Source organism: Thalia democratica, chromosome 5, assembly GCF_965202585.1.
Source record: "Thalia democratica chromosome 5, ktThaDemo2.hap1.1, whole genome shotgun sequence".
Lineage (NCBI taxonomy): Eukaryota > Metazoa > Chordata > Thaliacea > Salpida > Salpidae > Thalia > Thalia democratica.
In genome coordinates, this window is record NC_139169.1 from 49061690 (window position 1) to 49087840 (window position 26151).

Genomic DNA, 26151 nt, shown 5'->3' on the forward strand with positions numbered 1-26151 from the left:
TATAAACTGTAGAAAATACACCGTTTTTCGATAAAAGGTTATATAAAACTTTTTCATCTTCTTATGATATGAGAAAGTAACTTTTGAGATATTTTGTTAAACGTATAAAACTTTGTCTTTAATTTAATATCAAGTATAAAGCAAACTTCTATGGTAGTCTTTTCTTTAATACTTTTATTTGCTTTATCTAACATGTTTCTAAGTTCCAGTATTTTGCTTTCTTTTTCTTGTAACAACTGTAATATAAAAATATAAAATAAGCAATAGGTACATGACAATTTATTAACAAAAACTAACTATAATCTATTATAGATATAATGCATAACTTTATAGAATATTTTAAAGATAAAAAAGCTATTTAACCATTTGATTTAATTTACACGTAAAATTTACATTTAATATTTTCTCGTAAAATAAAGTTTTTATAAATTTAATTATATTGTAGTGAATATTGTAAAGCTTTTCATAACTAAAATAGTTGGTTAATTGAAACTATTTTTGTTTATAGAGCATATTATTCATTAAGATTTAATGTTTTAAAAATCAGTGAAATTCTTAATAACAAGAGTTTTACACAAACTATATATTTTTCTTCTACTTTCTTTTCAGCTGTCTCAAGTTTTTTACATTCGTCTTGAAGAACATTTTCTACTTCAGATTTTTGCTCTTTAAGAGCGTTTTGAAGTTGATCGTCATAAGATAACTGAAATTCTTGCCTTTAAAACTAAACTATTATTTTTAATTAACTATAAGTTAAAATATAATTTTATGTTTGGAATGCATACTTTTTAGTTATTACATAAGTAATAAAACTTAAATTGTTTATTGAACGACCCAAAAAAGCGCACAAAATATTTGGTCCTAGGACTTGGTGCACGAAGAACCTTTCGGTTATCGAGTCGCACACCACTTGGATATCTTTTAACGTCTTGTCCAGGACAAGTTTAAGTCTAAGTGAATTCTAAAGCTAGTTTTAATTTCTAACAAATAAAGTAGTATAAAAACTTTTCATTCTAGTTTGTAATTTATAGTTTACCAAAAAGCAATTTTGTCTAAACTGAGAATCGATTTTTCTTCTATGCATTAATATTTCGAGTATTAAAGATGTTAAGAAAAGTTAAGTAAGTTTATAGAGTTATAAAACATATTAACGTTCGACAACTTAGTAATATACAAGTAGTGTGGAATACAGATATGTGAATATTAAAAACTATAATTAGGACATATATCAACAAAGTAAGTATCGGACAGTTATTTTGATAATCACACAAAACGACTAAGGTTTCTTAAAAAAAAGAGTTATGCAAGCTTGTTTATCAATAAAAGTGGCCTAGAGTAATTTTAATGTACTGATAATACTTACTTTGACTTTTCAAATGCTATCTGGTGTTCTTTTGACAAAGTCTCGTGTATATCTTTTTTAACTTTCTCTATTTGAAAACTGTGATCGTTTTTTAAACGCAGTATTTCTTTTTCATATTCACTTATAGACTCATTTGACTTAAATAATTTATTACTGATTTCTAATAAGTATTCAATTTCGGCTGCAAAATAAGTAATATGTTTAATAGACTTAACTTAAAGGCAAAAGTTAAAATTTCAAATAAAAACTTAATATTCCTAATTTTAGACTTTTAGCAAAATATGTAAATATAGTTATAAATTCTAGGCACATTGTAGTTAAGAAGAGCTTAAGTTTTACCAACAATGATAAATTTTATTAAGTCAAAAAAAAATTAAACTGCTTACGTTTTTAGTTATAATATTAAAACTTATATATTTAGTTAGAAATTAAAGTATTTTTTTATTGAAAGTTTTATAGTTCTTATAATTTTCAAAAGGTAAAGTAGCTTAAGTTTTATAGCTTTTGTAACATAAAGAAAATATGTTAGACACCAGTGGCGTAGCGTGGTATTTTGGTCAGGGGGTGCGCAAATTTTTTTCTCAAAAAATCCCCTAAATTAAAACTTTTGTAATTAGCTATGAAAAGATCTTTTTATAAGTAAAAGAATTGAAATAAATTCATTAAGTAAAATAAGTTCGAAGTAACTGTTTTAAAAAATGCTTATATATTACAAAACTAAACAATTAAAAAAATGTATAAATTTCATTAGAATTACTAATACTTGCACAAGTGTAAACTCACTAAATAATAATTTTTTACTACTTACAGTAAACTTTATATCTCAAAAAATGAATATATTAAATAAAACGAAACTATCTGTTTTATTTACGAAATAAATATCAAACTCTTTAATATACAATACAACAGTGGTAACAACAACTCATTGCACATAATTTAAATAAAGTTACACAGAAGTTAAAATAGACCAACTTTATAACTGTTCTTACAATTTATTACAACTTTGTAAAATAGTTAAAAGTATACTTTTTAAATTTAATTCATTTAATTTTTGTTTTAAATAAAAATCACAAACAAATTTTATTTCTCATAGGCCGATACGCTTTTTCTTGTATGTTTACAAAAATAAAGATCAGAAAACTAGCAATAGTCTTAATATTTATTGTAGCATAAAAAATACTTATAAAATTGTTTAATTTTCTTTTAAGCGTGACGTATTTGTGTAAACTTTTTGTAGAAAAATCTGTCATAAGGTTATACTACTGCCATGCACTAATTAGTTGCGTACTTATCACTAATTGGTATTCAAAATTTCGTTTAACTTTTCGAATACTAGATAAACATAGTTGAAAAAAGGCAAACTAAGCAGAAAAATAAACAATAAAGGAAAAAGATATTACATTCTTTTTTTTTACTATTTTTGGGTGGCACACATGCGCCAGTGTCCCTCCCCACGCTACGCCCCTGTTAGACACTATATATTCATTCACAGTTGCAATAATGTCTTACGTTTTTTAACCTAGTGTTTGTTGTGTGCTTAATTTTTAAGATATTTAAAGCTTTTAGATTACTTTCAGCAACTGTGCTTACCATATTATTGGAAAGGGTCACTTTTCTACGAGTGTACAATTTTGCACGGCAACTCTTTTGCACAAGCGTCACTTTAGCACGAGGGTACACTTTTGCACGGCGTCAGTTTTGCACGAGAGTAGAAAAAAAATCAAAATCAATTTAAAAATTGAAAATATAAAAATATTAACTAACAAAAAAAAATACCGACCGAGGGTAAGGGGTAGTGGTAACAGTGACAGTAAAAAAAAATTAAAAACTAAAAAAAAAAACTAATAAAGAAATAAAAAGGGAAAAAAAAAGTTCCCGCCCGATGGTAAGGGTTAGGAGTAACAGTGATAGAAAAAAAATATATACCTCATAATTTTTTTTTTCAACCTGTGCAAGAGTGACCTTCGGTGCAAAAGTGACGCTGCGCAAAAGTGTCTCCCTGCAAAAAGTCCCCTCGTGCAAAAATGACATTCACCCCCATATTATATATCATTGTAAGATCAAAAAAAGTTATTGTAATATTTATTGAAAGTTTACAATTTAATTAGGAACTTAAACAATTTTCAGTTCAACAAAAATGAGAAAACTTAAATAAGTAAAATATCATAATCACTTTTATCTTCATCAACTACTATATCAAGATTGCTTAAATGCTCTTGAAAATTCATCTTAGATTCAAGTTCTCCTTTCAAACAATTAGAAACAAGTCTATTAACCCATCTAAATTCGCTTTCGTCAACTAAAATTTCTTCAACATGTTTTTTTATATTTTTACATGTTCTACCAGATATTTGTAAGGCTTCCTACAAATATTAGCTTTATAAGAAAATTGAAAAAGTCAAAGTTTCATAAACTAGTAAATTAAAATAAAAGTATCGAAAGTAAAAAATAATAAATTGATACTTTTATTCTATTATTTCATCTTAGAATTATAAAGTTTCTGATCTGTTATAAAGTGTTAATCAATCTTATCTAACATCATTGAAAATATTATATCGACTTTTAGTTAAATTTAAAAGTAATACTTAGTTTTAAAATATACTTTAGACTTATAAAATTAAAAATAAAAACTATATAAAATGCATAAAAAATTATGTACGAAAAAAACAGTTTTTTTTACAAAATGTTTTCTATATAATTCATTCATTATTTTTACATAGCCATTTTAAGCATAATTTGCCAACAACTTAAATAAATTATTTTAAATGTATTTTTTATTTTGCTATTTAGTTTGTAAACGAAAAACCTCTATTTTTCATACTAAGTCTTATTCATGAGATTAAATCTTTATTATACTATAAGTAGTTGTTATAAAAAAAAAAATTAAAATAATTTTTTTTATAAGTTTTTATGGTTACTTATCCAAAAAGACAAACAAACAGGTATGTTATAAACATTCTGTAAAACTAGGTTATTTAAATTCATTGACCTATACTTAGACAATTCATAATACATATGCTTACTGTGTATGAAGACTTAAATTTATATATTTTTACAAATTTTAATATTTGTAACTACCATAATAACTCAAATTATTTAACTTAAATGTGCCTTTTAATTGACTTGAATATATTCAAATATTAAAAAGTGTATTAGATAAGTCTACGACATGTATAAAACAATTAAAAGCAAAGTAGAAATTTAAACAGCCGGTTTTAATTTTACATTGACGTATTCTTGAAGGCTTAATATACAACTTTGAAAGTACTTACCTACATTATTCGTACATATAAGCGGTATTTACTATATTAAGGGTTGTGAGTTAAGTTTTATAAGTGTCAAGATTTTCTGATTTTATTTTGATTTTTTAATTACAACTTTTTTGTACCTTATAAGTGTAAGCTTAAACTAAAAATATAAAAAAAAAGATTGTTTTACAAATAAAATTATTTCAAAAATTTTGTAGGGTTGTTCTTTATGATTTTATTTGCAACCATTGTAGCCTGTATTAACTTTTAGAAACTAAAAACAAGTTTCTTCCCTTTAATACTGTTTTAAAGTCTTAGCTTTAATCAAACATAAACTTTCTTATTACACAGATTACATTTAAAAGTAGTGTTAAAGTTTCTGTTTTTTTATTAAAATGACCTCCCTTGAAACATCTCATATAAATATATTTGATAGTATAATAAAAATAATAACTGTAGTAACTAGAAAAATACGAATATCTGTAATACTTATAACAATGAAGTAATTAAATGTGGTTTTAAGTTCAAGAACAACGTAGGTAAAAATTGTAACTGTCGTAAGTCAAATAAAATAAACTGTCCGTTACATGGTAACTGCTTAATTAAAAATGTTGTGTATAAGGTGCGTGTTAAATGTAAGCTTAATGAAGATAATAACAAAAGCAATAATAATGTTAATGATAATAATAAGGATAAAGTGTATATTGGTTTGACAGGAGGTCACTTTAAAGATAGGTACACCGGGCATAAGTATACTTTTAAGCATGTAAATAAAAAGAATAGTACAAGATTGTCAGATTTCGTTTGGCAGTATTTTGATAGGTATGGAACCAAACCAGAAATGGAATGGAGCATCCTCCACCACGCCAACAATAACATCAGTAGCGCAAGCAAGATCTGCCAAATATGCAACCTTGAACGAATGGCAATTTTAGCAGAAGATAGTAAACAATTACTAAATAAAAGACGTGATATTTCAAACAACTGTGCACACAACCGACGGTTTTTCTTCAAATAACACCTGGCGCCTTCTCACCTTCCATACTTTTCATTCACCTTCCACATACACACACACACTCACTTAACATATATTAATATAATTATATATCCTATGTAACATATAGTTTTATTCATTTATAATTTATATCTATTTCACACAAGTCTTTTTCTATCTTCATATTCTCCGAAATTTCATATATTCACTTTACCCTCCGACCATAATTCTTCACACCTTTATATGTTAAGTTCCAAGTTTAATTGAAAGCCTGTATTCAAATCACAGGTTAACCGTGCTTTTTTACCTACTACGCCCCAGAGAGCTAGTAGGTTTTTTACTGCAGGTTTATACTTAGCATACGACTACCTTGTTGTTTTACATTTTAACTTTCATATATAACACAACTTACTTATTAAGTATTTAAAATATCTGTAATATTATTACAGCTATATTATTGTAATATTGATATTTTAAATTAAACAGCCGACTCCTACTTTACCAATTAATTATTTTATTAATTATAAAATAAAATATATATTAAATTTAGTTCATTATGAATTTATGTATGTCGCTGTAAATTAATTATCGGTCAGTACATCGTAAGCCTAATAACAATTTTGTTTTTTTGTGTTTTGGTTTTTTCCTAAAGTTTAATTTTTTCATTTTGATTTTTACATTTGAACTAAATCTGCTTCCTAATTCTATTTAACTTTGATTCAATCATTACAAACATTCAATATATAATATACATGTTACATCGAGTTTCTGTGACTCTTATTGCCTTCACCGTCGTTAAGTTTTATTAAATTTTATTGATCAACTATCTAATGGTTAATGTTTTATTTTTGTTCAAAATAGATTACATAAAAACTAAATTAATGATCTTTGCAATACAAATTAAATAGTTTAAATAACCTCGTTTACATCGTGACGTAATTATTAGTTGCAATGAATATATTTTTCATTAGATAACGACAATAAATTTTGAATCAGTTATCTTTCCCATTAAAGTGAGTTGTTTGTTTATATTATAATTTGTTGTTTTGTTGTTTAATTTAGCTTACTTTACTTATTTTAGACTTAATAATCATAAATATTATATAGTTTTATAACAGTCGGATTTAATACTAAGTATTTTATACATGTATACACATATTCTATTCTATGCTTCTATTCTCTCATTACAGTAATTATTATTTTTTTACAGAACCCAGTTGAAGTGTGTTGATTCGTTGACACACAGAAACATATGTTGGTAGAATAAAGGAAGATTACTGTATAATTTGTTTTTATTTATATTCCAGTGAAGTTACCTCACTAGGATCTTTTGTTAACAAACGATTAAAACTATATTTTGAACAGTTATTTGATACTTATATATTTATAAATTATTATACTTTTTCTAATATTTAAAATACTTTTTAAAACTAATTAAAAATTACAGGTATTTTTGTATATACATATTTAGTGTTATTATAGGAAGTTTTTAAGTACAAATTTTATACTATTCGCAACTTGCAATACAAATTGAATAGTTATACATTTTGTTATATCAATGTCATTCAAATATTTTGGTTTTTAACTAAATACCAATATCAATAACTGTAAAACCTTTTACAAACTAAAATTTAAATACGTACGAAAGTCAACAAAATGGATTTTTTATTAACAAAGTCATAAGATTAATATAAACCATGTAAGGAATTCGTAAAATGATAGCTTAAGCATATTCAAGAAATGATTATAAGTTAGGACCTAATTTTGTTTTTATCGGTCTCTTACAAAAATAAGTTAAATACCAAAAAGTTTTGAATAAAATGTAAAACAATAGTATTAGTAGTTATTAACTTTATATTATAGGTTGCAAATGGTATATAAGCAATCTATTTTAACCCTTGCAAAAAAAAATCAGGTAAAAAATATATTAAGGTATCTTTTGTGACAAAAGAGTTTTTATAGAACTTTTTTAATTTTTTTATAGTAAAATAATCACTTTTTTCTGTTTACAGATATGTATTTAATGATTTTTTAAGTATTAATAAGTACTTATATCTATAAAATTTGAAAAAAAAACAAAATTAAATAGATTGTTAAACATGTTATAAGTGTAAAATTCAAGAATCAAGGTGATTTTTCAAATTTTTATTTTTAATATTCAGGATGTTCTATAATTGAAAAGAAAAGAAACTTTAGGAAAGTTAATGAACTTTTTTTTAACTTCAAACAAACAAATGATTTTTCATTTATTAGAGTATTCTTAGGTACCCTGTATATTTGTACTGTGTTTTTAGTAACTGTAAACAAACATAGACCATAAATATTATTTGGGTGTAGTACTTTTTTTCAAACGGTAAACTAGGCTAATTGTTATAATAAAAATACTCAACTAATATAAAACTAACTTATCCTAAAGAACTACCTAAAACTAAGTGTAACATTTTAAAACCTTTTTTTTTGTAATTGTCAATTACAGTAAGCACTCTAAAATTTCATCTAGATTATGTTTTAATATTAGTAAAGTTTGTAAAAAAAGCTGCTCAGCCTAAGGGTCAAGCTAACTAAACAATCTCAAACTAAATCCATGAATCTAACGTTTTGTTACCTATACAAAACTCAAGAATTTATCTTGTAATTAGAAACCCTGACCTTACCAAACCTCACATAAGACTGTTATAAAGTTAAAATTGTAAATACAGTTAACTTTATCAATTAAAAAAACTTACAAGTTTTAGTTTTAACTCAGTTATTATTTTTTTCTTTCCTTCTTTGAAATTTTCTTCTGAATTTTTGTATTGTTCTAAACTTTTTTTTATATTGTTGTTCAACATTTGAAGTTCGTTTCTGCAAGTTTAGTTCGGAGAATTAAAACAAAGTTTATGTAGATAGTATTACATACGTTTTCAAAATGAAAAAATATAGTATACTAAAAAAAATATATTAATTGTAGAAACTAAATGGCAAAATTTTATTTTTATTTTTTTAAATTTCACATTCTATGTAGTTAAAGAAGATTATAAAGTTATAATACTATTAAAAAAATTAAAACTCTTTAAAATTCTTACACAGAATTATGAATTTAAAGATATAAGATAAGTACTTAACATTTTTTTAAATATTTAATGATTTATCTCGAAACTATAAAGGCTTCTCTTTTGTTATTTTTGTGAATCGATATTAGTTGAAAAAACTTAATAAAGCTTTTTATGCTTGTTAATCATACTTATTAAGTTTTAATTTATTAATGTTACAACCATAATGTATAATGCCTTTATAATTTTATTATTTTTACTTAAATGTAAAGTTTTTAATGTTGTTAAAAAAAAACTTTAACATTCCAAGCTTTATACATGAACTTTTTTAAGGGTGGCAGTTTTAGTTTAAAGTTATGTAAAATAAAGTTTTCTAATTTTACTTAAAAAACAATATAATAACAATACTATATAACATTATAAACAATAAAAAATATAAGATATAAAAATAGTGACAGCTTATTTTAATTTCAGAAAATAACTTTGGTTTAAATTGATTTTTTTTGTAGTTTTTTATTATTTTAAATCAAGCGCGCCCGAGATATACGCTTTATATGCTGAAGCCAGCCTAAGAAGTATAGTTTGCGAGCCCATGGTTTAAATTGTCACATTAAAATATGACACGTTATATGATAGATTTCATAAATCATTATAGTATTCTGAACTTAACTACGTGTGTTTTTACTTTTTATACAGTACACTTAGTATATTTTCTGCAGCTAATAGCCTTAAGCTTTATTGTATTGTTTTAAAAATATTAATTAAATAGCTTTAAATTCAAAAGTAAAGTGATTTATATTTTCTAGTACAGGGGTTCCCAACCAGGGGTGCTCGCACCCCTTGGGGGTGCGAGGCAGCATTCCAGGGGGTGCGAGATGGCTTTTCATTTTTGTATGATAAATAAGGAGATTTTCACTCTGATAAAGTTTATAAAGTTGAAAAGTACATTTTGTTATAAAAAGAAGTTGGCGCTAATTTTCTGATTAAATTGATTTTATTAGTACGTCATAGAGCAAGAGCGATTTTCTAGAAGTAAATTCATTTTATTAATTTCATTTAATAGCTGTTAGTTTAGAATTAACATTTCAGTAAAGTTTTCTTATAGTTTTACACCTGTGAATTTTAATCATCTGTTCTTAAATATTTAGTTTTCTTAAATGGGCATTAGTTGTTTAAAACAGTTTATGAGCTAGCATTTATTTTAGTAGAAAAACGTAGATAAAAACTAATATCTTCAGCAGGTTTTTTATTAGCTGTTAAGAACAGGTTATATTAAGTCCATTACATTTATAATGTAATCTTTTATTAAGCTTAGTTGTGCAGAAAGTGGTGCTTAAAAATTTAACATCAATTACCGTATATTATACCATTTAAGAAAACTTGTTTTTAGCTTTAGTGAAACCAATTTTTATAGATCAGCAAAAGTATTCAATGCATCATCTTTATTTCTATTCATTCCTTTTTTGAACTTAAACCGTTTACCTTTTTCAATCTAATTTTTTTTATTTATGTTGTAAGCATACAAACTTATTTTGTTTTTGCTTTTATACATATCTTTTTACAATTTAAGACTAGATATCTTTTAAATTTTTAAAATCTTAACGCAAACCTTAATTATTTTGAAACCTCGTAGATGCTAATAGTTTCTTACCATGTGCTGATAACGTAGCTAAATCAAAAAAGTCTCATACAATTGCTGAAGAGTTGATAAAGCCATGTGTGTTACAAATGACAGAAGATGTTTTGGGAAAAAAAGCTTCAAAAAAGCTTGAGTTAGTGCCCAAAATAGCTTGAGAATTATGCATGAACCCTTTTCTCAAAATTCAGTTTAAAAGCAAAACTCTTGAACAATATTCGTGTTGTTCAATGAATAAATTTCCAAAACTTGGTGAAAAAGCACTAAGTACTCTCATTCCATTCGCAAAGACTTACTTATGCGAGTCTGGGTTTAGTACTCTTTTGTCAATAAAAAATAAATCAAGAAACCGCTTGAATTCACAGGCAGACATGCGAATTGCAATCAGCAACAAAATGCCACGTTTTCAGAGAGTTTTGTGCAACAAGCAGGAACAAAAAAGTCATTAACTTTAGAGTAGATTTAAAGTTAAGTTCTTAGTCTTTTCAAAATAATATTACATGAATAGAATTTTAAGAACTTTTTAAACACCTTGTGAATATAACGACATGTAATTTAGGGTTTTTTTTTATTAAATTTATAAGATTAGTTTAGTTTTTTGTTAATGTTAATTGAAAAAAAAAATTGATTTTTATAGAGATAGATTTTTTTTTCGTTTAATTGAAAAGTAATTATTTTTTTTAGTTAGTTTATAAAGGAGCAGGTTGAATTACAAGTGATGAGCTCCAAATTCACTTGCTTGACCTTCAAAAAATGTTTATCATTGCAGAGGGAAGAGTGAGTTCTGATGTTTTCTACCTTAATAAAAAATAGATAAAACTTCTTCGAATATAGTCTGTTATGTTATTGAATTTCCAAGTATTTTATTTTTGTTAATATAGTACACTACCATAAATATTAAAACACAAATTATTAATTAAACAAATCAATGATTTTATAAACAAATTATTAATGAATAATTATAGTATATAGTGTTAGGGGTGCTAGATCAAATTAAGAGACTTTAGGGGTGCGGGGCATCAAAATGGTTGGGAACCACTGTTCTAGTAGTTTATAAAAGTCGTCATGTTCATATAAACTCGGCTTAAATATTAAATTGTTACTTTTCAACTTATAAGAGTCAATATTTTATGCCCAGTATAAAAGACAATAAACAATATGTTTACAGTAATTTTAGATATATTAATTAAACATAAAGTTACCTTTCGTTAAAACCTGTTTGTAGCGTTTGAATTATATGTCCATCTGAATAAGTGTTGTCAGAAAATCTAGGTTCTGCACCGCGAATTAGATATACTAACTTTGTTTTGAATTTGTCGTACTAAAAATTATTTATTGTAAAGTAAGTATTAAAAGTGGTGTAATTCAAAATAAGCTAGAAAACTTAGGTCACAATTTAATTTTTTATAAACATCAAAAAACAAGATGGTGTTCAATTATTCTGGAATATTTATTATCTATTTTTAGTTATTGCTGTTTCTCAAATTCAAGACGATCTTTATCAAACAAAATCTCATGTTTTTATACATTTAACAAGAAACTTAAACTGACCAGAGCTTCACTTTGTTCAAATTTTACTTTTAGTACCTTTTCGTCTCTTTGAACATTATAATACTTTTGTTTTAGATCGTTTAACTCCCTTATAGTTCTCTTCTTATCTTCTTCGAACTTCAACTTATTATTGTTGGTCATCGTTAACTGGTTTTTGTATTTCTCAAGCAGCTCCATCTGATTTCCTAACCTCGTTTCTAGTGTTCGCACTTTCTAAGTATGTTTTAGTATGTTATCTAAGTATAATGTTTAAGGAAATATTTCTGAATTAAAAATTATTTTGAAAGTTATATAATTTTGCTAAAGATTTTTGTAAATAGTGTTAGACTAAAATAAAATTCGTAAAAAAAAAATCTTTTGGAACTTTTAAAGTAATATATATTATTTAGTTAATTATAACAATGTCATCTAAACTAAAGCCTGGAATTGATTTATAATAAGTAGAACTATAATTTTTTATGAGTATAAAGCTTTTTTATGTTGACAATACATTAAATGCGCGATTTGACGTAGTTTGATTTCATAATATTATGCTAAAACCGTAGAATTGTAGAAAAAAATATATTGTAACTTATACATTAAAAACGGAACTTTTTTTGCAATTTAGAAACAAATTTAATAGAAACGAAGCACTAGTACTGGTGTGTTAAAATTTTACCCAAAAAAAGTTGTTTGTTTAAAAGTAGTAATTTGCTTGATTTTAATAACCATCAAAGTATTTAGATATGAATTAGATGAATTGAATCTAAATTAAAGATAGTTTAAAACTTTCCAAAGTTTTAAAATGTATTAGTTTACATAGTAGTGAAGTATAGATTCCAAATTTTTTTAAATAACTTAAAGTTATAACTTCAATTTAAGCTTCAAGATTATAGCATATTTATAAATTTAGTTAACTAAAGTTTGAATGAATTTCTATTTTAAAGCTTCTTACATCACAAAAAATCTTATTTCATTTTTTTCTTTTTTTAATTTATAGTTTTTAAAAAATTATGAGAAATTAAAAAAATTAGTATTGTTTGAAGTCATGTAAAACTTATCTAAAACTAAAAATAAAATATATATAGTTAATAAAACTCTTAGACTGCTTTATAATTAAAAATAATCAGCTTGTATATAAAATTTATTTTGACTACTTAACGCTTTCAGAGTTATGTCACTAATAAGTTTCAAACTTAGTGCAAATATAAACAATATTTGTAAAGTTTCGCAAAATAAACTTCATTTTGACTTGATAACTGTAGCACCAAAAAGTAAAAAGCAACATCGTAAGTAGTCTTTTTTAACAGACATACTATACATACATAAGCATATATATCCATAGTTAAAAAATTAACAAAAAGTTTTAAAAGGTCACGTAAAAGAATATAAGGAGTAAAGAGTTTAAAAAACTTACCGATTTATTTTCTGTCAACTGTTTTTCTATAGACTTTGTATTGTTTTCCGCAGCTAATTTTTTGCACTACAAGTTTTAATATTTTTCAAAGTTATTCTTTAGTGATGAAAAATATATTTTTATACTTCAGTAATAAAAAGTTATTTGTTAATAAAACGTAATAGTTACTTAAAAAAACATTTATGTGATATTTAAATCAAAACATTAAACAAGCAGCTTATGTTTTTGAAATTTAAATTAAAAAAATATTTAAGTATGTATTGTTTATTAAAGACAAAACAAAAAGAGTTCAGAAAATTTGTTCTAAGAATCTGATGCACAAAAAAACTTTTCAGTTATCGAGTCATTAATCACAGATACAGTTTAATGTCTTGTCCATGACATACAAGCATCATATAATCAAATAAAAACTGGTTGAAGTTTTCTAGGTGATATCTAAATATCTAAGTGATTATTATAAAAAAAAAAACTTATTAGTTATAGTTTCATTACACTTTAATTTATACAAAAAAAAAAACGATATAAATAACTGTTAATAAAATAATATTTCTAAGTAGTTAACTATAGATATTTCATACTAGCATAATACTAATTGCTTTGATTTTTTAAAAGTGTTTGAAAAAAGCAGTCTTCTTGTTAAGATAATTAAGAGGATTGGATTCGTAACACAAGTGTTTAAGACTACTTCATATACATGCAGATTTATAAAGACACTATCTAGTGAATTTATGGTAAAACTGTAAGATATGGGTATTATGGGTTAGGATTTAAGTAAAGGTTTGGGTAAGGGTTATAAACAAAAACTCAGCCAAGCGTATCGATATAAAACTGCATGTAAATGAATCAGTCCTAAAAATCCAAGCTACACAGATAAACTTAAATTGCTAAACTTAAAAACGATTAAAAAAAACAATTAAGTTTTTATAAATATTTTAATAAGGATAAAGTAAAATGCTAGTTTATTAAATAAACTGTTTATGACATTGTTAAAAATGTAGCTGTAATAATGATTATTTAACTAAATTGATTTAGATTCACAGTTTAAAGTAGAGTTTACATAAAAATAATCTACACCAAGAAATTTTTTAATCCTTAAAAATGGGTATAAATTTTTGTATTTGAATGAAAATGTCTAGTTTTCTATAACTGTTTTTGCTTATAAATTAAATTTTTCCTTATATTGCGGAGTCAAATTATGTTTGAAATAATTAAAATCATAAAAAATTATTTAAGCTTCTTATGTTGTCAAACTTCTGATAGTGCATGTTTGTCATGCTTTGTCAAAATTCATATTAGTAAACAATTACTCTATAGTTTTATATAAAGGTTCAATCAAAATAAAATAACTTACTCTAACAGATATAGATGAAACTTTAAGATCACTCTGTTTTAATTGCTTGCGCAAACAATTAATTTGTTTTGATTGTCTTAGTATCTGTGCTTCTTTATTTGATATTTCGGTTTGTAGACTGTAAACCAGTCCTAAAACAATTGTTTTTATTCTAATTTACATTCAAATAAAAAATCAGTAATATTTTCTATTCTGTTTTTGTAAATGCTGATCTGAAAAAAAAGATAAATCTAAAGGTAAAAAACTTTTTTGTATTGATCTACTTGTAATAAAAGTTTTGAACAGTAAGAATAAGTTAATTTAAAAAAAACCAAGACTTTAACCTTTTTCTTTAAATTTATGAATGTTAAAAACTTATTTACTTTATTTCTTTTACTTTTTTTTGATTGGTGTGTTTTTCATTTATACTTAAAAAAATTCATTGCATTTCTTAGTTATTATTAATTAATGATAATTGAAAAATGCACCATGATATTCTATACAAGCAATAATTATAAAATACAACACCATTTTTAAATGTTAATTAATGATTTATTACTTTAAAGAAAAACATTTACAATGTTTCACCGCAAAGCTTCTGTTTTATTGATTCTATTTGAATAAGATCTACAATTTGAAAATCCGCTTTGCGGTGAAACATTTTGATTGTTTTTCTTTTAGGTAACAAGTTTTTTATTTTCAACCTTTCCAATGGATCAATTACTGTGTTTTATTTGTTTTAAACTAAATAGCTAAACTTTTAAAGGTTAACCCATTTAGTATATCAAAACTAAACAAAAATAAAATAGTAGGATGTTAATAGTTATAATTAAATTTAAATTTACCATCACCATAATTTCATACTTCATAATTTCGGGTAAATTTAAGCTTTGTTAAAGACAAAACAATTAATTTAGAAAAAACTTAACATTTGTTTTCATGCAACTTACAATAAAATATTTAATTTAGTGCAAAAATTTATGATAAAAGTATGTTTAGATTGAAAATACAATTGTTTTTTCCTGAAAAAAAGAATTCAACTTTGTATAAGCTAGCTAAAATTAAATTTAGGTGTTGTTCACATATTTATACAAAAGTTTAAAATGTCAAGCTTAAAAATATACTACTATGGTTATTTTACTACTTTTGTATAGTAAAAAGAAAAAAAAGAGAGATAAATTAAGCTTTACAAAAACCTTGAGATGATTGGTAGCTTCTTTTAACATCATTAAAGTCACTAATTAGCTTTTCATTGCGCTGATTTTCTTCTGTTATTTTCTTAAATAGAGACTTATTGCTGTTCCTGTAGTTATTTTGATGACAACTATACTCTAACGTATTCACAGAGTTGTTGTTTAAGTTATGTTGTTTCATAGCTGATATAACTTGATCTTTTTCTCGTAGTTCCTTTTAGTTTTTTAACATGTTTTAGAAATGTTTTTAGAAAAATACATTTTCGGTGTTGCATACTAAAACAAAATGTTTAAAACTTATTAATTTTTATCCGATTTTATGTTTTTACAGTGTCATAATTACAATTACAACTTATTTCGAAAAAAAACTATATAACACTATTCTAACTTACAACTTCTATATTAGAAAGTTTATTGATTTCTTCGAGCATTTCAACTATTTTTTTGTCTTTATCTTTGACCAGTTTTTGCAAATCTTCAGTTGAAGTATCTATCAAAGTAAAAAAAGTAAACATTTGTAGTAGTTCTACTTTTCGTAGTGTAAATTTATATCCTCGTTTTTTTTTTGATTACCAACATCTTTAAAAAAAAATACTTATATATAAAAACAACAAATTAGTAATATTCTCTAGTCAGTTTAAGATAAAGTTTAATAAAAAACTTAGCTACAAAAACCTACTTTGCAAGTAGTAAGGGTTGTAGGCGTTAGAACGGTAAGCATAAGTAATAGGTTTAGTAGCTTTGGAATCACTGTTACAGCCATTGGAGTTTAGTGTAGGTAACGTATCTACAAACTGGCATTCTGATGTTTTTGGTCGGTAAGTTGAAGTTAAGGGCATTAATTTAGCAGCTGTTTGTTGATTTTGAAACCTTATTTCACATCTTTTCATTTTTTCCCTAGTTTTAAATGATAAACTATTTATGAAAGTTCTTATATCTTCTTTCAACTTGTATAAAAAAACTTATCGTAAACATAATAAGTAAACAATAATTCAAACTAAGTCTTAGTAACACGGTGACAAACATGATCAAAATACAAAAACTCTACTAACCTATTAACTAAGCTTCCTTGGTTAACACTTTCATCTAACTTGAACTCGCTTGTTATCTGTTATTTGAATGAATAAAGTATATTTATACAACTAAGAAACATATTTATTTAGTTCTAAAACTCTTGAGTACTATATATTAGCATTTAATGTACACTGTACAACGCACACAAACACTTAGACTTTTAAAACTGTTAAACTATTTAAAAAAAATGTTAATAATAATTCATTGTACTCATCAAAATTTCTGTGCAGTTTTAATTGATTTCTGTATGATCTACTACTGTGGTACAAACTTTAGGAAATACTAATTTATAATATTGAATAAGAAAATTATGATAACTTATTATTGAAATACACATATAAATGAGTCGGTCTCTCTGAGCTTTTAATAAAAAACTCTTAAATTAAAAAGATAGCAATACTGATTAACAGTTATTATTTGAATAGTTTTTAAAGAAAAGATTTAAAGCCATCCCATGTTTTTATATATGCTTTATATAACTAACTATTTTTGTATTATACCTGTTTCGTGAGACCTTTTCGGTATTAGCTTTAGTAAAACTGAATAATGTAAAGTAAACTACAAAAGTTAAAAAAAATCATTTTTTACTATAAAACAACATTATTTATAAAAAATATGGATGCATATACTCTTTAAGAATAAACGATTTATTAGTTAAAGTTTAACCAACGTTGTTCATATTACGTAGTTATGTTCTTATTAAGAGCTTAAAAATTATAAGCTAAGAAAGACCTTAGTGTTAAACACCAATTGAAACAACTTATTTCCCAATTTTATGATGTCGTTTGGACCAATTTCAACTGTAGAGTTACGTACTAGCTGTCTATTAACCAAAGTTCCTCTTCCTAGATCAGTTAAGAGCATTTTTTGATCTATTCCAAAAAACTCTAAAACTAAATGTTTTTCAGAAACACCTTCATCCTGTGACATAATTTTATTTTCAAAGATAAAACTTCCATATTGAGTCAATAAGGGATTTATGTATAGATTAATAATAGTTTTTTGTTACCATTTTGTTTGTTTTCAAGAAAAAGTATTGTTAAACTTTAACAAAATATAAAATTTTGATTTGACTATTTAATTAAGTCCATTTCATAAACATTTGCTATATAAACTTACAAACAGCACCTTTCATATTCAGTTTTCTCAAACAATAAAAAACAATTAGCAATATACTTTGACTTATTTTATTTTTACCTCAAAATTTATTATATCAATCAAAACGTAGTACTTAAAAACTTAGAGTAATTAAAAATAAAAGTTTAGTAACTAGAACTAAAATATTTAAAAAAAATGTCGTAAATCTCCAAATACATATTTTGGTCAAAAAATTTTTGACTCATAAAGGTTTCAAATTACTACAAATTGTAAAACAGAAATTTTTTTATGAAATACTTTTTTTTCGTCTTCTTCATAAAGAACCTATTAAATAATGATACTTTATATTTCTAATAACTACTTCAAACTTAAAATTTGATAAAAAATAACTAGTAACTTAGATCTGAAGTTTAAAAATAGCATAAACTAATAACAACGGTACTAAAAAACTTGAAGTTACACTTTTCATTAAAACTTGTTTGTGTTCCGTCAATAAGTTTTACTAAAATTTATGTAAGTATCTGTTTTTTATTAATGTTCTATAATCTCTGTAATGAGATCAGACTTTTTTAAACCCTGACTTATTAGTTTCAAAAATTTTTAATTATTATCCGCTAATTGGCTAGCTTTTTTCTGCCCCTCTATTATTTTATGATAACAATACACAAAATCAATATGATTGTATTCAGATTGTGTGGGCGCTTTGGCTTCATTACTTACTGTTTCATTTCTACCTTTTCTATGTTGTATATTAAGCTATGTTTCTTGTGTTTAATAAATGTTTGATTATAGTAATTTATTTTGTACAAATTGGAATCGTTAAGGCAACCAACTTGTAAGTTAACCTTTTTTAACTAAGGGATATATTAAGTTTATAATTTAAATTATAAATACAGTTTAGGTTTATTAATATTAAATAGCAGTCTTAGATTTGAGTCCTCTCAAATATTCGTTTTTTTACATCTCGAATGAAATTTAATCAGTTTGTAATCATTAATTTACACATATACAAACTGAAACTTATTTTATAGATTATGTAACTCTTACGCGTGAAAACAAGGACAAAACAAAGTTCTGTTATCTAATAAAAAAAAATGTTCTAAAAACAGCATAAGTGATTAAAAAATAGGTTTTTAGATAAAAACTTTCAAAAATGTTAAGAATTTTCTCAGCTAAAAAATGTATCATAAGTGCAACTGAATGCAAATAAAAATTACTCGATGTTTGTCTATTTCTTTGAGTAAGATAAAAAAAAAAAAAAAAAGTTATGTTTTAAGTATCACTGACATATGTTTCTGTGTGTTAAACTAGTCAACTGATCTATGTAAAAAAAGAAATACTGTAAGGAAAGAATAGAAGCTAAAGTAGGTATATACATGTGTCCATTAAAAGTAAAAATAACTGCTATAGATATAGAATAAAATATAGATTTTTATAGGTTAATAATTGATAAAATACTTAATTTTAAATCCGACTGTTGTAAAACTATATAATATTATTATTCGTTTTACACACAAAAACATATGTCAGTGAATAAAAGAAGGATACTGTACAATTTGTTATTATTATATATTCCTGTGAAGTTGTTTTGCTAGGATCTTTTGTTAACAAACGATTAAATTTATATTTTCAATAGTTATTTAAAATTTCAAGATTTTTTAGTTTTAGTCAAAATTTTTACTATTTAATAATTATTAATCTGATATTTTTTGAATTAAATGGGAAAATTTAAATTTCAAGTTTTTTAAGTCTAGGAAGAATTGATTCTTAAAAAAACTTTTTCAACTTTTAATAAAATTGACTATGATTAGTTGCTTTTCATAATTTTATGAAATAAAAGTTTATAAAACAGACTACATCTTAAAAAGCAATTGATAATATTTTACTATAGATAATTAAACATTATTTGACACTAAAATAAATTCTTTCAACAATATAAATAAGACTCAATTTTTTCAGAACAAAATATATTTCATGCTTCTTTCGTCAGTTGTATACTAAGCAATAAAAATAAAATTTCAAATCTAACTTATATAGTGAAAATGCAATCAACGTAGTTAATAATAATAAAGCAAAGAGTAATTAACAATACGTAAGTACTTCTAATTACAATGCAACTAAAAAAATGATAAAACAGAGCAACAACTTATAAAACAATTTAAAAAAACAACGAAACAGTATTATCAAAATCTTAATGTTTACATAACTTAAGTTTTCTTAACAAAATACAAATAGCTTCAAGTTTAATTAAATCCGAAATGTGAAAACAATTTTTAACAATTCTAAATCTTTTAAAATTATAATTACTAGCATAATCAAGGTTATTTACTAAGTGTTCAGCAATAGCAGATCTTTTTGAAGCATTTATTACTCTAAAAGATTTAGTTTTCTTATTAATCTTACAAAATTCATCGATACTTTTTGGAATATGTTCCTTTATTTTTTTGCTAAATTGTCTTGAGGTCATCCCGACATAACTAGCTTCACAGAAGCACTTAAACTGGTAAACTACCATACTTTGTTTAAATTCTGCTATCGGATCTTTTCCTCCAGGTCTGAACATTGGTTTGGATACGAAAATAACAATCGGCTTTGCCGAATGATAAGTCCTACTTACTAATTGACAAATCTCTCTTTCTAAAACTCCTGAGTTCTTATTGACATAAGGCAATACTAAAGGAATCAAGCATTTCTCCGGCCCTGCTGGAATCATTTTGTTCAAACTATTAAGATGTAAATTTATAATTTTATTAACATGTTCTTGTGGATAGCCATTTTTATTTAGTATCAAGTTTATATGTTTTATTTCGTCATCAAATGATTCTCTTGAACAGATCTTATGTGCTCGATGGTAGAGCGTTCTTATTAAATTTGTTTTTCTCTTCATGCTACAGAACGAATGAAAGTAAAAGTAGTTCCCAGTGAAAGTTTTCTTCCTATAAACGGATGTCAAAAATTGGTCCTTGTGTCGTTTAACTAAAACGTCAAGAAAAGCCAATTAATCGTTATTTTCCTTTTCTGAAGTAAATTTTATTGAAGAATGTGTTTTGTTCAACACATTAAAGAGTTCATCAATCTCTTCCTCATCTTTCCTAGCACAAAACAATCGTCGACATATCTATAATAAGTTACCTTGTACTGAGAGATCACCTTTCTGTCTATAAAGCCCATAAATATATTTGACAAAGTTGGCCCTAATGGGGAGCCCATGGCTACTCCATCATGTTGGGAATACATTTGTCATTTGAATGTAAATTGTACACCACTAGTGGATAATTTTAAAAGTTTAAGAAAATTGTTTTTCCTTATACTGGATGTCTCAAGTCTATACAAAGTGTCAACACAAATATCCAATACTTCATCTAGCGGTACATTTGTGAATAAACTGTTGACATCAAAGGATGCCATAAAAGTATTATTTGAATTAATCTTTTTTATATGATCAGCAAAAGAAAATAAGTCTTTTAACATATAAGAAGAGAAATGTTCCTATAACGGATAATGTTGGTCATTAAGAAATTTTGCCAACTTATGTTGAGCAGAGTTCACCATGGATAGGATTGGTCTTAAAGGAACATCTTTCCTATGTATCTTTGGTAAGCCATACAATCTTGGAGTAATGGAACCAACAGGTTTGATCAAATTATAAATGTTTTCATTAATTTCTTTGGTAAAAAGTAGATTTTTAAGAATTTCAACAATTTCATTTTCAACTTTGTTAATATTATCAAACTTATTTGCTGGACCAAGAAGAATTAATTAAGATTAATTCAAATAATACTTTTATGGCATCCTTTGATGTCAAGAGTTTATTCACAAATGTACCGCTAGATTAAGTATTGGATATTTGTGTTGACACTTTGTTTAGACTTGAGACACCCAGTATAAGGAAAAAAAAATTCTTAAACTTTTAAAATTATCCACTAGTGGTGTACAATTTACATTTAATTCACAAATGTATTCCCAACATGATGGAGTAGCCATGGGCTCCCCATTAGGGCCAACTTTGTCAAATATATTTATGGGCTTTATAGAAAGAAAGGTGATCTCTAAGTACAAAGTAACTTATTATAGATATGTCGACGATTGTTTAACGTAGATTGTTCGACGATAAATTATGTATTGTTAATTACTCTTTGCTTAATTATCATTAATTACGTTGATTGCATTTTCACTATATAAGCTAGATTTGAAATTTTATTTTTATTGCTTAGTATACAACTGACGAAAGAAGCATGAAATATATTTTGTTCTGAAAAAATTGAGTCTTTTTTATATTGTTTGAAATAATATTATACTATATCAAATTAAGTATGTTCAGATGTATTTAAGTCTACCGGTTTGAGTCTTGAAACTAAAACTCCTATGATATAACGATAAAAACTTACATTTAAATACACATCACATTCTTCAGAATTTCCAATCAAAGTTGTATTTGATACTAATGGCAAAGCATCTTGATCACCTCGAAGATATGCTCTTATTACCATTTGTAGAATTTAGATTATGTAAAAGTAGTTAATTTAACTAGACTACCTAAGTAAATAAGTTATATTAAACTGAAATTTAAAATATTTATAAGCAAAATATACACAACAAAAGGATATCAAGAAAATATTTTTATTTAGTTTTTACATAACAACTTAAGTCCTATTTATGCATTGTTTAAATGTGAACTGTGTTTCTTAGACTTTAAGTTACTTTCTTTTGTTAATGTACAGAAGTACTTCATTTTTTTTAAATACTTTAGATCAGGGGTCGGCAGGCTGGAGATACTCGCGGGCCAAAATTTGAACTTGAAACACCTTCGTTATGCTTACAAGTTTAAAGTTATTTAGTTTTATTTTTAACCAGTCTGATACATGAGTTAGTCTGAGTTTTAAATATACATATAGGGCATATTATCTAAAGGTAAAATTGCGATTTTTGTCTTAACGAACTCACTATCTGTCTAATAAACTAATACTTTTATGCTTAATTTAACTACTTAACTATCACCTAGCACCGAAACAAACGAGCTTAAAAAGTAATTTCTGGCCAGTTTTTTTCAATTGTCCTTATTTATCTCATTTTGATAATTTTTTTTAATGAATTAATAACTTGAATATAATCCTTTCCTACTTGATGTTTAATAACTTTCAATATCTGACAAAACTATAATCTTTCAAATTAATAAACTAAAATAGATAAATAAACTAAAAATATATTTATTTTTTTTATAAAAAAAGGCTAATTTCAAAAACTTACCTTTAAACTTTTCAGTAAGCTGTTTATTTTTCAAGCAGGGCCAAATTTTGAGACAAGAAAGTTAGCCTAAGTGATCTAATCTGAATAGTTTAAAAATGAAAATAAAATTCATAAAGGCAAATTAAAATAATTTATGCTAATCAAGTCCAACACCATTATTATTATTTTGATTATATAGGTAGTTGACTACTTGGCTAGAAGATATTAAAGTTTACAAGACTTTTTCAAAACAAGGAACTTATCTAAACTAGCTTTAGAATTGCGACATAAAAGTATAAAGCTAGATTAGTTTTCAAAAAAAGTTTAAAGTATTCTAGTTCTACAAAAATGTTCAGCTAACCGAAATATTTGACAACACTATTTAGTACAAAACTAGTACAAAATGTAATAACATAACACTGTGTACTTTTTATTTAATAGATAACAATAAAAGTTCTCGAAATGATGGCAAGGAGAATTTTTTACAGTACATAAATTCACTTTTAGTAAACTTTATTAATGGTGTGTTATATTATCAATTCAAAATTTTATTTTTTGTATACAATACAATGTTTCTCTCGCTTGAACCTAATCAAATGAGATCATCAGCTAATAAAGACTTTATTCAACTGATAATCTCGTTTGATTAGGTTCAAGCGAGTGAAAGATTGTATTATTAATAAAATATAAAATTATACTTTCTGACTTTCGTCTACTAAAAACTAAATTATACTCCATTTGATGTAGACTAGTTAAAGGTCTCAGATAATTTTCAAATGATAATGATTGAGCTAAAGAGCAACGCACAGCTTAAATCAAAATCTTATACTTGCGACAGTTTAGTAAACTTTTATAACGTTTACTTATACAAACTTACAGATTTAACTAAAAAACCCTGATAGTTCTACTGCGAAGAAATACTTAAAAATAGAAAATCTGCCTTTTTAAGTTTAAGCGGTAAAATTAGTGGAATACTTTTTATTAGGGTTATAAAATGGAATAAGTCAAAATACAGAACTTTAACAAAAAATTTACTAAAATAAAAAATTTTGTGTGCCTGATCAAAATACTCGCGGGTCACGGAATTATCTTTCGCGGGCCGCATCCCATCAAAAATAAAAACATGCTTGAAGGCCGCAGATTTACTCTTCGAGTGCCGCAGTTAGCCCGAGGGCCACGTGTTGCCAACCCCTGCTTTAGTTTTTAATTTAAATTAGAAGATAAGTTATAAACAGAATAAGGTTGCTTCAAATTGTCTATTCTATAAGAACCCATGAAGATAAGTTTTAAGGGAATTATTGCATGTTGTATAGTGAGCTTAATAAAAATAAAATTGCATGCTTAAATGTTGTACTTGAATATGAATTTGTCCCTCTATTAACTTTTTTTTTTGAATACCAAATCAGTAATTTATTTTTTTATACTAAAGTTAAAAACCTAAAATAAAAAAAAATAATTTATGTAAATAGCTTAGTTTAGCATCTAACTTAAAACATTTTTTATTGTAGTGTTAAATAATTAAAAAATAAGACAAAATATGTTAAAATAAAGAACACCATTAAAATATTTTCTTAATAAATACCTTATAACTAATTTAAAAATGAAAAATAAAATTGCATCGTTATAAAAAAAACTTTTAGAAATTAAACTTAAAATTAATTTTATTAGTCTGACACAAAATAACTAATTTTTCTTATAGATTTTCGATTTAATTTGCTAGCTCTTAAAATCTGTTAAATTATATTTTTTAACAATAACACAAAATCTCAAAAAAAAATTACAGTTATAATCTGCAACCAATTTTTATTAATCTGCTCTATAAAGGTTTTAAAAAGATAGTTATAAAGGTTTTAGGAACTTAACCAGTTTTTTTTTTACAATTTTAACCAACATGTATTGTTCTATGTATACGCTCAAAAAATTTGGTTTTAGGACTTGGTGCACAAAGAACCTTTTTGTTATCGAGTCGCACACCACGGATACCTTTTAACGTCTTGTCCAGGACTATATATAGTTAAGTTTAATACAAAGCTATTTTTTAAGATTTATTTTTAACAAAGATCTTAAGAAACGATTAAATATTTCTAGTATATATTATAATTATTTAAGATTATTTTTTTTAACTACTTTACAAACATAAAATATAAGTTTAAAGGTTTTAAAAGCAGTTTTTAAAATAAATACACTTTTTAGTTAAAATATACTTTAAAAAAAAATATTTATGTAAAAGTAGTTATATATTTTAAGTCACAGTAAAGACTACTTTGGTAATGAAATGATAAAATGAAGTACTAAAGTAAAAGTTAAATAGTCAACTAGTCACCTGGTTAAACAATATTAATAAATGCATTAGGATAAAAACAACTTATTTTGTAAACTGAGCATGTTGCTAGGAAACACTAGAACTTATACTAAGCAGTTAGGCGTAGAATATTTACTATAAAATTAAAAACCGCTTGCGACGCTACTTACTGTAAAACTAAAATACTGCTTTCTTACTGGTTTCATCATGACAAATGAAATAAACTTAGAAGTTAGAACGTGTTCATAATCAAAACTTTAACTTAAAATAAATCTAACAAAAAAGTATTTGGATTTTAGTGTGATTATCATTAATATATACTCTAACTATAGTTTAGTAAATAGTTGTTATTAGTAGGGCTATTATAATTTCGAGATGAAGCTGATAAATTTTATTAATGTTTTTCAAAGAATCACAAATAAAAGTCTCTATAAGTTTGGTCCAAGGACCTGGTGTACGAAAAAAAACCTTTTAGTTTTCGAGTCATACCTAACAGATACAGTTCTTTGTCTTTTCCACTGACGTATTTTCCATTAGATACAAACATCATATGGTCAAATAAAAGTTACTTGAATTTTTCTAGTTTATAGAAAAAAAAAGATAACTAGTTAAAATAGCTAAAAATAAAGCTTACTAATGTTGATACTATTACATTTTGGATTACATGATTGTTGTATAACAAACAAACCATATAATTTACTTTTTTAC

General features: G+C 24.9%; 1 protein-coding gene across 6 annotated transcripts in view; it reads right to left on the bottom strand.

Annotated features, from left to right (window-relative positions):
• LOC145835491 (uncharacterized) overlaps nt 1–22443 on the bottom strand; it is a 37238-nt gene extending 14795 nt beyond the window's left edge. For all 6 annotated transcript variants that reach the window (XM_082943113.1, XM_082943114.1, XM_082943115.1 and 3 more), the window contains exons 1-15: nt 22304–22443; nt 17550–17738; nt 16796–16851; nt 16423–16640; nt 16136–16233; nt 15747–15957; nt 14572–14702; nt 13221–13286; nt 11825–12037; nt 11476–11594; nt 8332–8449; nt 3537–3726; nt 1364–1544; nt 581–716; nt 147–236 (exon numbers count right to left, since the gene is read on the bottom strand). In XM_082943113.1, the coding sequence (XP_082799239.1) occupies nt 147–236; nt 581–716; nt 1364–1544; nt 3537–3726; nt 8332–8449; nt 11476–11594; nt 11825–12037; nt 13221–13286; nt 14572–14702; nt 15747–15957; nt 16136–16233; nt 16423–16640; nt 16796–16851; nt 17550–17738; nt 22304–22405 (2118 nt within the window). In that variant the 5' untranslated portion in view covers nt 22406–22443. The remainder of the gene's footprint in view (nt 1–146; nt 237–580; nt 717–1363; nt 1545–3536; nt 3727–8331; nt 8450–11475; nt 11595–11824; nt 12038–13220; nt 13287–14571; nt 14703–15746; nt 15958–16135; nt 16234–16422; nt 16641–16795; nt 16852–17549; nt 17739–22303) is intronic.
• Between the last annotated feature and the right edge of the window lie 3708 nt (nt 22444–26151).